The following is a 17,306-nucleotide window of genomic DNA, read 5'->3' on the forward strand; positions in this document are numbered from 1 at the left end:
TGACTCATTGGCTCAGAGAAATGCTATGTCATACTGTTTATGAAAAGATAAGAATAGCATTTGATTTGTTTTGCCATCAGTGATGAACTGTTGAGCTGGCACAGCTAGAGCTGCATTCTTCCTATGTTAAAGGAGAGTGTAGAATGCCAGGGCTGTTGGGCTGAATACCCAGCTGTAGGTAAATGCTAAATTTCCCTTTTGAGGATTTTCATTTTTGCTTGGGCAGATATATTTTTTAGGTATCTCCTTAAAATCTGCCTCTAGAAATGCCTGCTAGGTTAAAGCTTTGTACTCTTCCATTTTGGTCACCTTCCTTAGTTCCACATTCTGTGTTCTTGTGTCACACCCTCATCCCAGGGCCCCTTCTCTGTATTTCAGATACCTTGCTACAGTTTTTTTTCTCATCACCAGCATTCATTAGGAATTGTCTGTGATTAGAATATCCTTTCCTAGAACATTCTTCCCCTTTATCAAGATACTTGTTGGTCTATCACATAGACAGTTTCTCTATGAATTGTTTATGGAAAAAGGAGAAGAATGAGGAAATCTGATCTAAAGAGCATGTACTGAGCTGACAGCATGAACTGTTGAATATTTTCCAAGTCTTTACTGTATCTAAATTGAGGAATCCCAGTCCTTGATTACATTGGTATTGAATTGTCATTGAATATATTAATAAATTGTTGAATACATCAATATTACTCTGTACAGTTTATGAAAGTTGTTTTCTGAGATAATGGAATAACCCTTATGGGCAACTGCTGTGACCTTCCTCTGCTCAGATCAGATTAGTTTAGCACTTCATGTTAGTAATATCTGAGGGCCTGGGTGCTTACAGGGAAGTTTCAGTCTTTTATTCATTTCTCCCAGTTTGACAACTAAATAAACTTTAGCTGAATCCCTGTGTGCTGCTTAAGGTCACTTTTCTCCCATCGCAGCTTACTCTTAAGTGACTTTATCTTCTCTTTCTTAGAATATCAGAGCATAAGATATAGAAAATGAAAGAATAATTTCTACATCGGGCACTAATAACTTTTGATTTTCTTGCCATGTCTAGTCTCCATCTCCAGATTCCTCTTCACCTCGTGGTGCTGAGTCATCAAGCAGACAACATCACCAGGATGTCTGCAGTACAGCAGAGGCTTCCACTAATAAAGAGGTAGAGTAAAACCTTTTTAAAGGCCAAGTCTGGTTCATACTGCTTATGCCTTTTAATTTTCCTTGCTCCTTGTACCTGTGCAATCAGTTTTCTTCTTTTTTCTTTCTTATGCTTCTTTACCTTTTGCTTGCCTAGCTGTCTGAGTGAATTTCTAATGTACTGAAGACTCTTTGTCATGGCATTTCTGACTCTCTGTTCAGCTATCACTAAATTTTTAAATTTGTTTAACAGGCTGCAGGGTACTGATTTACCAAACAGCCAACATCCCCTCTGTAGCAGAGACAAAACAAAGAAGGCTTTTCCTTTTTTCCGTCCACTAAGAAAGAGTATTTGTCAGCCAGATGAAAAAGGGCTTAAATTAATTTATTACATAATAAATTATGCTGCTTAATATATTACCATTGTAGAAACTGGCCTGCAAGTGATTCTTAGTCAGAATTCAATTCCTGACTTGAGGCTTCTCAGAATAAAGCTACATAGTTTGGGATTTTTCCCCTTACCTGGTAGTGCTTTAGGCTGCAGGACTTCCACCAAAACAAAATAAGCATGAATAGAACTGCTCATAGTGTAAAAAGAAAATAATTTGAAAAAGGATTTGGATTTGGATAGAATAGCAGAGGCAAATAAACCAAATTTCTGTAAACAGAAAAATCTGCAAAAATTTGGTTTATTTGCCTTTTTTTCATAAACTTGAAAACGATCTAGAAACTGCCATAATAAAATATCATATTGTTACTGGTAGCAATGGATGAGTTATTTTCCAAAATTAAAAACCTGATCTACTATAAGAGGATTAAAAATGAAACACAAATAATCCATTTGTTCCTTTTTACTTTTGCAATTATCAAGGGATAGAAAAACTTGTAAGATGTATGTAATTGTGTCACTCTGCATTTGCATTTACAAAATAATGAAAAATTTCAAAAGACTGAAGAAACCCATAATCTTTCATATTCTGAAGTTTTCAACTATAGATCATGCCTTTAGGTTTTCCTCTGCTCCATGTTAGCTTATTAAAGCCTTCAGCATTCTTTGCTACACACTTTATCACTATGTATTTTATATTTTAGCTATTTTTAGGTATCAGCAAACTTCTCCAAAGAAAGAAAACAAACAAAACACTGTTGATTTCAGTTGTTAGGATGTGCTTACTCAAAGTTACAGAGGTGGTAAACTAGGTTTTACTGTAGAATATATTGGGCTATTAGTTTCCCTCAGACAGGGAATAATTCCCACTTTAGTATTTTTAATGCAAGAATAAAAGTGATAAAACAGCCTCATAAATTCTGGATTTTTAGGTCTTAGAGAAACATTTTTATTAAATATAAATTTATAATAGCAGATGGCAACAAGATTATTGAAAGTAATAAAATATTAATGACCTTGATGTTTCATTATTCATGGCTATGTAAAATTAAAAGGTGTAGGTTTCCACCTATTGGTAACTTTACCTGTTACTTTACTCTTCTAATGGTTTTTGTAGAATGCCTTTCTACCTGGGTAATGAACAAGAAAAATTATGTTTGTGAGTGAGAATAAAGATATACATGATGGTGGTTTGCACCACTCTATCCTGAAAATTAAGTTGCTAGTTAAGGGTGCTGAACAGTTGCTAAATCTGTATCAAAGATTTTCTTCACTGCTTAAAAAGAAATATCCTTTGTAAAGTATTTATGTATGTGAGCTGCCTCTTGTTAATAGGGGATTTGTGCTCTATGCATGTCAGACCCCAGTGTTTGAATGCCCCTTGAGCACTACATCAACAACTATTACAAACAGTTGTTGGAGTCTATATGGATAGGTGGAATGCTCCAGTAGGAGCATTCATCTGAGGTGGTGAAAGAGCCACAGATGTGAAAGGCATGTCAGTGTTCTCACAGCAGCTTAAATGTGTCGGCAGCAGCAGATCATTGATTATTGACATCTTTATTGATGTTAGTGCAGAACCTGATGGACAGGATTCTTGGATTCTCAAACAGCTTAGTAATTTTCATAGGGAATGAAAAGAACTTAAAGCTTGCATAGACTCAGTTTTCTGTGTCACACGCCTTTTGTTTATAATTCACAAATTTTGTTTTGTAGCAATACATGCATCGTTGGTTAAAAATATTATTTGTTAAATCAATTTGCCATATCTTACAAAGGAAAATATTCCTTGGGGTTAAGTCAGTCAACCTGCTACATAATTGTCACCTTTCTTGTTTTACCTGAGTTTTCCACTAGTACACAGATCCTGGAAAGTTGCCCGCTGCAAAGAAAAATAATTTGGCATCTGTTTCTACGTACATCATCTGGAATGGTGCTTAAAATTATTGAAGATTTTATGCATTATTCTGATCATGTGTATAGATTTTCTTTTAATAGAATGATATTGGAGGAGTTACTGATAGTACAATCAGTCATAAATTCATTAACTATCCTCTTACCTGCCTATGATAGCAGCGGGTATTTCAGTATATCCATTACAAATTATATAGTGCCACACACAATTTTGTTTGATAAATTTTTGTATGTGGTTTATGTTATTAATTAAACAAAGTGGTGAACCTTACCCACTGAAAGTTGTAACTGTCAGATATCTGAAGGGTTAGTCTCATAGTCTTTCACAGAAAATACCAGTAGGATGTATGGTATTACTTTAGTGTGTGTATTTACATGCACAGGTCAAGGTCCTATTTATTCCTTTGCTATTTATGTAATTGGTGCTACCAAATGTGCTTTTGTGCTCCAAACTGTGTAAGCCAGTTGGTGCTGAGGTCATGGTGAATCCCATTATCCCAGAGGAGAGGCTGCTCCCTAACCTGTTAAAATCTAGAAAGCTTTTTGTAGGCACTGTTAATGTGAAGGATACATCTAAAACCATTCCTAATGAATAACTGTATTTTGTTAAGGGTGGTTTCAGTCATGAATTTTAACAGTAAAGTGCAATTTTTATATTTCTGTATGCATTTATTTCTAGTTGGAAGATCCAGTATCTTTGAGGTATTATGTACTTTCCTCCATATTTCATGATTCTTAAAAGTAGTGCACCTATTGGTGGATAATTAATGCACTAGTGAAGACCAACAAGTAAGTGAAGTCTGGTCTTACCGTATTGTCTACTAAATAGACACAAATGGAATACATTGAATTTACATAGTAGGTGCTTAGAGCTTGAAAATAATAAATGTAAATATTAATAAGTGGTTCTGTCTTTACTAATAGCTATGGCTAATTAAAGTTTGGGGTTTTTTGGCACGGAGAAATTTTTAATGCATATTTGTGCATGCTATGTTCTGTTTGAAATCCTTTTTGTCTTAATTACAGTCCAGAAAAAGCTTGGCTTCATTTCCAACGTATGTTGAAGGTAAGATAGTTCTACACTTTCTAAATGTCTTTTTTTTTCGCATCAAAAAACCCACCTATGTTTATAAGGCATAAAATTTGACTTTTATTTGCTGAATAGAAAACTGCTAGGGTTGGGTGTACTGATTTAGATTAAGTTGTGTCTAGTTTAGAACCTGAGCTAAATCCTATTGTGTTCTTCAGAAATTCAGAAACATGGAGCTTTTAGTTTTTTGGTGTTTCATTCATTGTTTCTGTATCAGTTATGCTGTTTTTTTCCCTCAGTATCACTTAAAACACTGCTTTCTTTATGGTATTTGCACAACACATAAGAATGTGTGTGGACAAGGAAAATAGACTAAGCAAGAAGACTGTAGTGCTCTGTCTGGCATTGATTTCAGTTGGCAGACTCAATCTAATCTCAGCTGGATTTATGGACAGGCCTGCCAGTGAAAATCTGCTTTGTTTAACAGCTACTTGCCTCTTGTTAAAAACCTGCATCCCATCTCAGAGTTAAGGTTTCAGTGGTGCTGAATTTTTTCAGAACAATGTGAAAAAGCAAGTTACCTGTCCCATGAACTGTTACTTTTTGTATGAGTCTGCATCCTTTGTCTTCTGCAGGAGGAGCACAAGTTGTGTGCAGTTATGACAGAAGCAGAAAATAGAAGTGTTTTTTACTTTTCCATTGACAGTGGTTGTTCCATGTGCTTGATGAAATTTTAGAAATACAACTGATGTGATACTTTCTTGGGACTTCCTCATCACTCTTTGGATTGCTTTACAGTGTACTACGTTTAATTGATAATGTGATCATTTTCTTTAGACTGCAAATTGATTGTTGTTTTAGTCTTCAGGGTATAAGCTGCCTGTTTTGGAATCTCTGGCCAGAATGTCAGTCAGTTCATAGCTAAGCATTGGAATTTTGGAACAATGAAGGATCTCTCTTAGAATTTAAGTTCATCTCCTATTGATAGTCCTATCAAGGGACTATATATTCTCTATATATTCTATATATAGGAATATTGATCTATATTTTAAAAGTAATTATCTCCACCTTAAGAAAAAAATGAATTGTACACTGAACTTTTCTTGGTGCTTGGTCCAGCACAAAATTCCTTAAAATTACAATTGTTCCATTTTTATGCACCAGCAGTCCAAAGAAAAATTTGCCAGCACCTATGTTATGTTTTCATTGAGGTAATAGTTTTGTTGTCAGAGATAATAAAAGGAGGAGGTGTTCTAAAAAGCAGTGCTGTCTGTGTGTTCACCTCTGATGCAATTGGAGCATTATTTTTTGGGGGGCTTAATATGCACTTTCTTAGAGTCTTTTACCTTTGCCCATGTTTTTCCCCTCATTTTGATCAGAAATTGTACTATAAAAAGTTTTGCGCCTCTTTAGTATAGTGGTGGAAGTGGTGAAAAGGCCTTGATGTGTAGACTAATAGTAACACTTAGAATGCTGTGTGTGATTTCTTTGTATATATGTAGTACTTCCAAATGCATGAATTTCCCTAAGGAAATAACTGAATTTCTTTAGGTCATGTGCTTGTAAATGACCATTCATTTTGAGAATTTCCAAGATACATACTGACTGAGCAAACTGCACACTGGAGATGAGCATCTTAAATTTGCTAGTCATAAATTTTTGTATTTAAAAAAATGATAAGGAAGACAAGCCTGCTCACAAGATTTTTACGTGTTCTTCTGTCTGTGTGTATAGTTTCAGTGTGATATTTGTCTCTAGATTTTTCTTTTTTATTTCAATCATTGTAATGATTTGCTTTTCCTTGAGGCCAAAGCCACCCATGCTCATTCTGAGAGGTTGTTAGTCCTATATGTTATCATTGGAACAAAATTGGCATTCTTAGTAATTTCAAACTTAAAGCCCCATCACCTTATAGTACAAGATACCCCTTGATTTTAGAGGTAAAAAGAGAGACAAACATAAACACAAGTGTTCTGTGAACATATTTACCTTGAGCATTCTTTAATATGATTTATATGTAACTTGTCTTGAGGAACAATTGTTTTCCCTTACTTTTAAGAACAGGAAGTTTCTTAAGTTAATCAGCCTCACTTTTGGATCACAACAGTTTTAGTGTGGTGTCAAAATGGAACATTTTCATGTATAAAATTTTTAGATAAGGCTGCCAAACATTGAAAATCTTACAAATCATCAGTGCTGCTTTGTAAGGATTGGCATTGCTTGGTTATGAACACTTTACACCCCATCACTTTCCACTTTTCCAGAAGTTGATGGGTGTTGGATCTCTAAGGATCTGTGGACTGAGTGTTGGTTTGCCGTCAAGAGAGCCCATGCTCTGTGTATTTAATAACATTTTTATTTAACTCAGTACCACAGTATCCTTGTTAACACTTACTATTTTTAAGGGTCTGTAGCATAAAAATACTGTGATGTGTGGTATGTGTAGAGCATTCTGGGGAGATTCTTCTGCCTATTGCACCAACTGTAGTTAATGCACAAGCAAGAAAGAGGCTGATGGCTGCTATGAAACTGCACCTTTCCTGTTTCTGCTTGTGACTGTTGGTTTGAGAATTGTAAGGCTGTTTTTGATGGCTGAGGAGCAAGCTAAGTAACTGTGTCTGTCACTTTATCACAGTGAAAAATCATAGATTATTTTGCTCCAAGCTGATCCCTACTCACAAAAGAATGAGCTATTGAGAAAGAGGCTGGGTTAACAATTCTAGCTTTGGCTGGAGAGATGTTGTACTGGGTTTGTGTAGCAAGGCTTTGCTAGTGGGGTGGGTACAAGGGTCTATTCTGTGAGAAACTGCTGAAAGCTTTCTGTCTGTCTGATAGAGTCAGCCCCAGCTGGCTCCAAGACAGACCCACCACTGGCCAAGGCTGAGCCCATCAGTGACAGCAGTAGCACCTCTGGGATAATGTATTTAAGAAGGGGGCAAAGACTCTGCACTACAGCAACTGCAGCCAGAGAAGAAGGGGCTGGGAATGTGTCAAAGAGGGATGTCTGAAGACAAGGTCAGTGGAGTAGGTAGGACTGGAGGTGCTCCAGGTGCCAGAGCAGAGGTTCCCATGCAGCCCATGGGAAATACCATGGTGAGGCAGTTGTGCCCCTCCAGCCAGTGGAGCTCCAAGTGGAACACATACCCACAAGCAGCTTCTAGATGACCCCATGCCAGATTATGTGGATGCCCCAAAAAATCAGGCTATGACCCCATGGAAATCCCAGGCTGGAGCAGGCTCCCTGCAGGATATGTGGCCCATTGGAGAGAGAAGCTCACCTGGAGCAGGCTTGTTGGTAGGACTTGTGATGCCATAGGGAGTCCACACCAGAGTAGATCTGTTCTGAAGGATTGTCTCCTGTAGGAGGTATCCCATTCTAGAGCAGAGGAAGGATGTGAGGCCTCTTTGCCATGATGAATAAGGAGCATCAGAGACAGCGTGTGATGAGCTGACACAGCCCTCATTCCCCTGTACTTCTGGGTTCAGGAGATAAAGAAAATTGGGAATAAAAGTGAATCCAGGAGGAAGGGAGGGATAGGGGAAGGTGTTGTAACATCTGTTTTTATTTTTTCATTATTCTGCTTTGCCTTCATCAGTAATAGATGAAACAAGTTTCCACAAGTGGAGTCTGTTTTGCCCATGACAGTAACTGATGAGTGATCTCTCCCTGTTCTTGTCTTGCCCCATGAGACTTTCACTATATTTTCTGTCCCCTGCCCTTCTCAGGAGGGGAGCGATAGAAGGGGTTTGGTGGGCAGGGTGGGCCCACCACAAATTTTGATACTATTATAGTTTGATGTTTTAGTGCCTTTGAAAGTGCTGGTTGCCTTTTTGTCATGCTAAACTGAAGAATTTCAGAGGAGGATTTGCAGCCATCAGGTGCAGACTCAAGTTGTCACAATTCTGCTTTTGCTGTGTTTCACCATGATTGTCTTCAGTGATGGCTTTCCTGTATTACAGTTCCTGGACCTTGCGATCCTGAAGACCTAATTGATGGAATAATTTTTGCTGCCAATTACCTTGGTTCAACTCAACTCCTTTCTGATAAAACTCCATCCAAGAATGTGAGAATGATGCAGGCTCAGGAAGCTGTCAGCAGGATCAAGGTGAGGAGTAATTCCTGCTGCTGCTTCTATGGCTGTTTTATGATTGTGGATATGAACTTCTTTCTTATGCAGTAATTTTTTCAGGTGGGGTTATCTGTAGTTTCAGAATGAAAGGTGCCTCACCTTTCCTTTACAAAATAAATCGCATATGCTGCTTATGGAACAAGACTGATAAGGGGATGTTACCAGGTCGTTTTAATTCCCTATGGTAATACTCATGCTGTGTACACTAAACCAGAATCTGAAGTGAGTGGTGGTCAAAGTTATATATTACCTGGCTGTGGAGGGAAAACAGGTTAAGGAAATAACTAGTAAGTATTGCAGCTGCTTCTGGCACTCAATGGAACTGCTACTGTTGTAGTGACTGCAGTTATTTTTGACCCTGTTGTGGACACTTGTTTCTCCACACATAACAGCTGTGAGCTGATTTGCAGATAAAAAAAAAAAAAAAGAAAAAGCCTGTGATGGTAAAGAGAAGCGTGGAAAAAGTAATTTGTCCTTTGTCCTGGAATCTGAAAAATTTTGTTTCAAAAGAGAAATTCCATCTGATTTCTGTACAGGCCATTTCCAGCAATGGGAATGCTGCTGTACTGTAAGTTACAATTATGACATTGTCAGCTGAAATGAGGGTATGTGGATGAAGTATTGCACAGTTGTACAGGATGCTGCAGCATTCCCACTACCCGTACATGACTGGCTAGTAAGCACACAGCTTCATCTTCTGCTAATTCAGCTAATCAACAAAACCCACTCTGGGAATTTTTCTTATTTTAATATCTGTATGTTCTTCTTTTGTATATTTTATTTTGACTTCCAACCAGATTTAGTGTGCAATTATATAAAAGAGAGAGGAAGAGGAGAGGTTATCAGCAAGACCAATAATATTGTCTGTTAAGGTCAGCTGATGCTTCGTACTCCTTTTATTCCTTCCGCTGCTTTCAGTGGCAGGTGTTCAGTTTAGTCTCTGTATGTAACTTTGAAACAGAAGCTCCAAATAGACCCATTGAGATAACTTCCAAAAACTGTAATTTTGCTGATGTTCAAATGCATAAGCTCTTGCAACCTTGTCTCTGAAATTCGTAAACACTCACATTTTAGAAAAGGTGGGAATGTAGCCTTCCTGTTAGAGATTATACTCCACCATCTCTGCAGAAGTCTTCACTATCTTGAACTACAGAACCCTTTGCAGACGAATGATTTATCCTTGTTCATTGGCAACTCTGGATTAAGTGACATTCTTTAAAAATAGGTATTATGCAGCTTTTTCAACAATGGCAAGTCTTGGTGTGTTCTCCCCAAACCTGAAGTGAAGAGTTTTTCTTATAGAGTCTGTTTTTTTCCTGCTCTGAGCAAACAGGGCTGTGCCTTCTGTTTAGCAGTCTCTTTGTGTTCCTTCTTGATGCTTTTCTGTGTGTGAGAAAACTTGTCTGATTTGAGTGAACAGGAAACTAAAGGTAAGGGAGGGAAAAAAGGGCTTTGGTGAGGCTGGATCCAGGAGGGACACATCACTGGAGGGTGAAAGGAAAGATTAGCATCAGCTGTCATAGGAAATAGGTATCAGGAGTGGAATTTGAACCACTGGGAGTTTGCACCTAGAAGGTAAAGCTTGTGTAGGAATACACTTCAGAAAAAGATTGCAGGGATATGGTAGACAAAAACAAAAACTGGGCCTAAAAGGTGTAAGAGTATAGAACTTTCTCTGATACAAAACATATTTCGTAGACATTCATTAACAAAATAGTCTTCTGAGGATTCTGTTATGCCTCAGCATTTCTGTGTATCAAAACAGAAGAAATCTATTTAAGGCATTTTACTCATTAATGCCATAATTTGTGCATCTGTGGAAATCAGCAGGCGTGCATATCCTTTCTTGTAGTGTATTTGCCTCAGGCTTGAGGCCCAAGTGATAGCATCTGTGACGTGGTAAAACCCTAACTGGTGTATTTAATTTTATGAATCTAGATGTATTTCAGAAAATTATTGACTTGTGTTGTAATGTACACATTACCTTAGAAGACTTCTTGGACAGTTACTGCTTTCTGCTTCTAAGTAAAGCACAGGCTTTAAATCCCCCTGCACCTTAGGCTTCTTGCCTTATAAGGGTTGGTTTTGGCTGGTTTTGTTACTGGTTGCCATTAAAGCTAATCAGTTCAGAGAGAAATTCATTATGACAGATGGACTTCCTGCTGCCAGATTCATCACTGCATCAGATATCCCATATCCTAGATGTGTAAATTATGGCCCTACTCATGTTTGTTTACAGAGTGCCTTTCTTGTTGCATGTCAACCATTTCTCCACTGTTGAAGAAAACAAAGCTTTAAAGTAAGAATGAGCTTTTAAAATACACAGACTTGAAGCTGAGTATTAAAAAGAGGTGAAGAGCTTTGTTTGAGCCCTGTTATTTATACCTTCACAAAAGTGTGTACTGTCTGAATTTAATAATCCCTAAATTACTCCTTTTAGCAGAGCCTTCAGACCACATATTCATTCATTTGGAATATGAACAGACTTTGAAAACAATTCTCTAGGCTTCTTCTTTAAGAAGTATCTTTTCAGATGAAAGTACAAGAGTTGGGTGTTTTCTTGCTTGGCCTTCATCCCTGTGAAGTCCAGCTAAGTTAAAACAGATCCACTGCTTTGAAGGGGTTCATCAAATGTAGTTAGGAATATTTCATTAGGAGGCACTTTTAGCGTGCTGTGGGGTAGGTTTGAACATTTTTAGGTAATACCTGGTTTAATTTTTGAGTGTAATTTAAGATAGAATGCATATGTGGATATTTAGTTTAGTATTTCACACATTTTCACACACTGGGTGTCCTCTCCATGCTTACTGAGTTGCAAAACATTTTTTGTAGAGACTAAATGGATTTAATAAACTTAGGACCTCTCTGTAGCAAAAGCAGAAGCTTGTTGGGTTTTAATGTATTGTAATTTTGGAAATTGCATCTATATAAATAAATACATTTAATTTACCTTGAATGAAAATCCTGTATTCTGTATATTTAAAAAAATTATGTGGATTAGGTATATTCTGTTTCCTTTTTTTTTTCTTCTAGAAATACAGAAATAATCTTTGATTTGAGTTAGCAAAATAATGTGGTGATAAAGAGGATTTGTCTAATAAAGTGTCTTGCATAGAATTATCCCAATTTTTTTTTTGTTCATGGACCATAACTTCTTTTGTGACATTTCCGTGCAGTGTTAAGTCACTTACTAAAAGTGCTTGATCCATATCATTGCCTTATTTTATTAAATATTTGAAAGTATTTCTTCAATATGCTTCAATTTGAAGAACAGAATTTTCAGTATATTGAATTATAGTATAATTTGGTAAATTGTTTATTCTGCATTTTAAAGTTGTCGCTCAAGGATTTTTTTTGCCCCCTTTTTCTTAATTTTGGCCTATACTTTTCTTCTTTTGGGAGGTCCATAATTTTAAAGTTTGGGAAGGGTGATGAAGAAAAAATTGATTTTGCAAAGATATCTAAATGCTCTATCTAAGGAGTGTCTCCTCTTTGCCCAGTGTATGATAGGCAGCTGTTACTCAATATAAGTATATTATTTCTGAGTATTAATTTAATTTGAGAGTAATGTAATGAAGAGCCTGCCATGTAAGCAGCTTTTACAATAGTTTGCAATCACCTGTTGCAAAATAACCTACCAGGCTATAAAATACTTCTTAGTTTGAAAAAGGTGACTAAAAGCTATTTTGAGAATGTTTCCATTTGTAAACAAGGAGCGTGGCCTGACCTTTCAGTGGCTGCTTTCAGATTTGTTTAGACAATATCTGACAGATTTAAGTTTCGAGCATCAGTATTAAAATTTTTGATGTGTCTTATGATTCAGACCTCCTATTTGTTCTTTGTAGAAGTAGCTAGTGGTGAGTCTGTTGGAAGCTTGTAACTATAAGCATCCTTCCCACCATGAGCATGCCTGTAAATTTAATTAAAAAGAGCCTGTTACTGTTGGAAGTTAAGGGCTAATTGCCAGCCTGGTGAGTATTGCATTCCTTCAGTGAGCAGGTCTGTAAAGATCAGTTCACCATTGGTTTGAATTCATGATTGAATTCATGACTCAAGAGTGTAAAAATTATGTTTGTTTGGGTTGTTAGTAGAAATGTTTTTTAAGGTGTTTCTGGAGCTGAAACACATGCTCCACTGCTTGCTTGAAAAAATGTGATAGTGTGGACATATCTTTGTGTAGGTGTCACAGGAAGATTTGTTGACCAGTTCACTGTGTGAACATTGGTGCAGATTTATTTGCTCAGAAGAAAGAGAAAATGAAGATGACAGTTACCTTCTGTCATTTCATTTTTCCAGGAAAAAGCAGCATAGTGTTAGGGAGGTTGATTTTTTTTTTAAGTCTGTTGAAGTATGAGATGTGAAAAACGTGTAATAATAAAGAAAGCATACAATTTTTCACTCACCTTTTACATCGGTGTACCTTGAAAAGAAATAACTTCTTGTAATGGTTTACACTGCTGTAAGTGAGGGGAAGATCTCTTCTGTTTCTTAAACGATCCTCCCCTCACCAAGCCTCAAAAACAATTACACTCAAAATAACCTTGTTTGTTGCAAGTAACATTTTAAGTGAAAAAAAAATCCTTTTGTGTTCTTTTTGACTCTTTTGGTGCTGTTTCTTTTCATTTCTGAAATTAATTGTGCTAAACATGAAATTTTACAATTTTTTAAGCTAAAAAAACAAGGAGGAAGTTAATTTAAGCAGGGACTAATTTAGACCAGCTAGTAGTCTGTGAGCCCTGACATTAGTTTATAGATTCCTGCGTGACTTGGAGTCTCTGCAAGTTCTTCTCTAACTGTTCTCCTGTCTCTGTTTGTTCCATGCTAAGCAGATGGCCCAGAAATTAGCCAAAAGCAGGAAGAAGGTGCAGTACAAACTCCATCAGCTTGGTGTTATGCTTGTTCTTTTGTTTTCTGGGAGGGTTTTTCCCTTTCTTTTATTTTGTGGTTTTATTTTCTGCATCCAGCAAGGATTTTTCAGATTTGTTTCTGAGCCACCATGACATATCTGGGAAATCAGTTGCCTGATTGGCCATTTTTTGTTGCTTCTCATTAGCCATTTCATGTTAGAAATAGAAGAAAGATTGGATCTATCAAATGGTTACAGGCAGTACCCAAAATGCATATTAAAGAATCAGGACTGACATGGCAAAGGTTTAAACATTGTAAGATTATGGATTAAAATGGAGTGTGGGGGGGTTTTTGTTTGTTTTGGGGTTTTTTACCTTTTTTTTTTTAGACTTTTTAATTTTAATTTAATCTTTATATTGGAGTGCTTTGTTTGACTCACAGAGATGTCAAATTGCTGGATGCAAAAAAAAAAGTTTATGTCTATACATACAGTAATATACTGAGATTGATTCATCTTTGTAATAAGTTTTGTTTGTGGAGCTTTCAACTACTTTTTAACAAGTGTAATTTAAAAATATTACAAATGTTTGCTTTCTATTAACAAAATATTACTTCTTAAGTGGGTTACTGCTTGAAAAGTATCTTGTCTGACTGTGAAGGTCTTCTTGCCAGAACTGCATTATGAATAGCTCAAACAGTAGCTCCTGTGGTACAGGTTTTTCAATTGGTCTTAGCAGCCACTGCTAGCCCAAATAGAAATTCCTCAGGCAGGAGATACTATTAGGCCTTTCTATGGCTTGTATGAAAACCTTATTTGAAGTGGGATTCATAGTGTGCAGAAAATGGTAAAATCATATTACTTTTCAAGAAATCTTTATAGTTCATGTTGCAGTCAGGTATAATTTTACTGAATCAGGAAAAATAGCAGGCAAGCTTTTGTGTGGTTAACTTTTTTTTCAAACAATACCCAATTCACTTTCACATATATGATATAGTTTCCACATCTTTGTGTTTATCTTTTGCTTCTGCAGTCTAATACTCTATCCTGCATTGCTGTTCTGGTACTGTGTCTTAGTGTACCCCTGTATGTGAACTAACATCATTATTAGTAAGTATGTTAGCTAATTGTTTGTTTGACTCTAATCCATTTATTTGCAGGCTCCAGAAGGTGAATCTCAACCCATGACTGAAGTGGACCTCTTCATTTCTACACAGAGAATAAAAGTACTGAATGCAGACACACAGGTATAGACATAGACACCTTTGTTAGTATTGTTGGAAAAGACTACCGGAATAGACTTTCACGTACATGTTAAAATTTGTCTTTAAAATGTGCTGGATCTTATATTCCCCCTCTAGGCAGAAATCCATGGTCAAGTGCCACGTCATACAAGCAATTATTCAGTGTGTCTGTCTATAGAAATAATTAGAATTTGTGGGTAAGATAATTGCAGTCAGCTTATGTCTTCTAAGCCATGCTGCATCAAGTATTGATTGTGCCCAGAGTAGCCCAAAATATTTAGCTGCAATAATTTGCTTATAGTCTTGTACACATACATGCTCAGCATGTGCAGGTTCTGCAGTTCATGTCTTGATGTACTTTTCCACAGAAAAAAAACCCTGTAAAACTTTCTCTTTGTTTTATTTTTGGAAAGTGAAGCTCTTGGTTTCTGTTCTATTTCCCTTAATGCATGACAGATGTTACAGATTTCACCTAGCAGGGGTCTTACAGCTATTTGTGTGTTTTGATGATACTAGATGTCCAATAAGAACCCAGTTGAAGCAGCTGCTTATGTTGGTTTTCTTATTCCCCAGGAAACCATGATGGATCATCCCCTGCGGACCATTTCTTACATTGCTGATATAGGAAATATAGTTGTTTTGATGGCTCGTAGGCGAATGCCACGCTCTAACTCCCAGGATAATGTGGAAGCATCTCACCCCTCTCAAGATGGAAAGAGGCAGTACAAAATGATTTGTCATGTCTTTGAGTCTGAGGATGTAAGCAATTACACTGTCTTGTAGTTTTCTAGGAGTGAAAAAGTAAGCAATTTTGATAGGCCCAAAGCCCATTGTGAGTGGTCCAGTTTGCTTTTTAACTGGACCCAGTATTTCATCTAAGCAGAGGAACTTGCCTGCCATCTATATGTTTGGACATGACATGTCACAGGAAGTTGGTGTTTGTAGAAATGCTTACTTTTTTAAAGTTTCTTTAGTGCCTTCCAGTAACAGTGATAGCAGGGTCCAGTTGCTGCAGTTACAAATACCATCTCAAATTTTGCATAGGAGAGGGAAAGTCTATCAGAGAGGCTTATTTTCATAGGGAAATTCTAATCCCAAGTCTTGCATTGAGGATCAATCACTGATGCATACAAGAAAGATGATTTTTTATTTTTCAGGTGGTTTGTATAGGGGCTGTAGTTACTGTCATCATATGAAAAAGCCAGCAAAGAAAGTTTGTGATTTCAGCAATCCAAAATATGTTGAATAGAGACATAAATGACTAAATTTTAATCAACGGCACAGTTAAGGTACTTTACACAGGATTAAGTTACTTTACACAGGTCTTGATCTCCTGTCTTCACAATCAGTGTTTATAACTTGCCGATTTTATGTACTTTTTAAAAGTAACTTTCAGTAACTGAAAAGTAAAATCAAATTTACTAGATTGAAGTGATTAGATATGCAGTTTTTAGGATCATAGTCAAGTTAGCCCTAGTAATCTGGGAAACTAACATACTGAAGAGAAGTAAGTAAGAATACCAGTATCTTCCATGTCTTCCAAACTACAGTGAACAGCGAGGACTATGAGATGGGAAGGTTTTCTTGAATAAGGAGCTGATTTTATGTAATAATTTAATGTAATCTGCTCTAAACCTCTGTCTGAATATATTATCTGAATATATTATTGCACATGAATGTGTATACATGACCCAATGCTGAAGTTAAAAAGTGAGGATGAGCACTGATGAAAGTAATCCTGGACCAAAATTGACAGCGTATAAAAATTCTGGATTATTTCCACAAAATAACATGTTTTGTCAACCCATTTTGTAAAGCCTTTTAAGAATCTGGTGTGAAATACAGTAACCAATGTATTTTTTGCTTAATAACATTTGACATGCTACCCACTTTGAGGCTGCTGTTCCTGTGTTTCTAGTCACAAGTTTGGACACTGTGTGCTCTTTTACTGGCCAGTTGAAAAAGCAGAAATCAAACTGTCAGGTGCCAGAGTCTTGGGCTTATTTTCCTTTACTATGGGGTGGTCTGACCCTTTGCATGATCCATGCTTTCCAGATCCGTTTCCTAGGCTGCTGTTAATACTTTGGCTAGCTAAAATTTGAACCTCCCAGTCTATGGTTTGTTTAGATCAGCCTGTATTTGTATTCTGTGTGATCTTCTCTGTGCCTGTAAATCCAGCTGGCTTGTAAAATGCCTGTAGATCCAATAAAAGCATTGCTCATTGATGGGGAAAATATGCTGAAAAACTACAGATTATATCAGCTCTCCTTCGTCATGGTATGTAGCTTACAGGTAACTTGCCAAATTTATCTCAAATTTTGAAGTGACTAACAGTCAGAATGGAAGGACTGTAGCAGCAGCAAAATGGCAGCTTCAAAGATTTTGTACCTCCAGTGAAGTCATGTGGCCTGTTTATATTATAAAACCTGTCTTTTCTTCTTCTGGGATGGCTGGGTACTTGGCAGAATCTACACAGTAAGTGAAACAGAAGCTGTAAGCCTGTGAGTGGGTGTTGGCCAGAACATGTCTCTGCTTGGATGAGTCTTTGTCTAAAGAGGACAGCACCAGATTTTCAGCTATTTAGAGGTGTACCTTTAAATGAGTTGAACCTTAGTGA

The 17,306-nt window shown here is 36.9% G+C and overlaps 1 protein-coding gene across 1 annotated transcript in view; it reads left to right on the forward strand.

Annotated features, from left to right (window-relative positions):
- The window catches only part of APBA1 (amyloid beta precursor protein binding family A member 1), an 80,680-nt gene that overhangs the window by 48,583 nt on the left and 14,791 nt on the right, over positions 1–17,306 (forward strand). The window contains exons 3-8 of the mRNA XM_059493162.1: positions 1,058–1,159; positions 4,466–4,505; positions 8,430–8,575; positions 13,429–13,461; positions 14,606–14,692; positions 15,263–15,448. Of these exons, the coding sequence (XP_059349145.1) occupies positions 1,058–1,159; positions 4,466–4,505; positions 8,430–8,575; positions 13,429–13,461; positions 14,606–14,692; positions 15,263–15,448 (594 nt within the window). The remainder of the gene's footprint in view (positions 1–1,057; positions 1,160–4,465; positions 4,506–8,429; positions 8,576–13,428; positions 13,462–14,605; positions 14,693–15,262; positions 15,449–17,306) is intronic.

This window comes from Ammospiza nelsoni, chromosome Z (assembly GCF_027579445.1).
Source record: "Ammospiza nelsoni isolate bAmmNel1 chromosome Z, bAmmNel1.pri, whole genome shotgun sequence".
NCBI lineage: Eukaryota > Metazoa > Chordata > Aves > Passeriformes > Passerellidae > Ammospiza > Ammospiza nelsoni.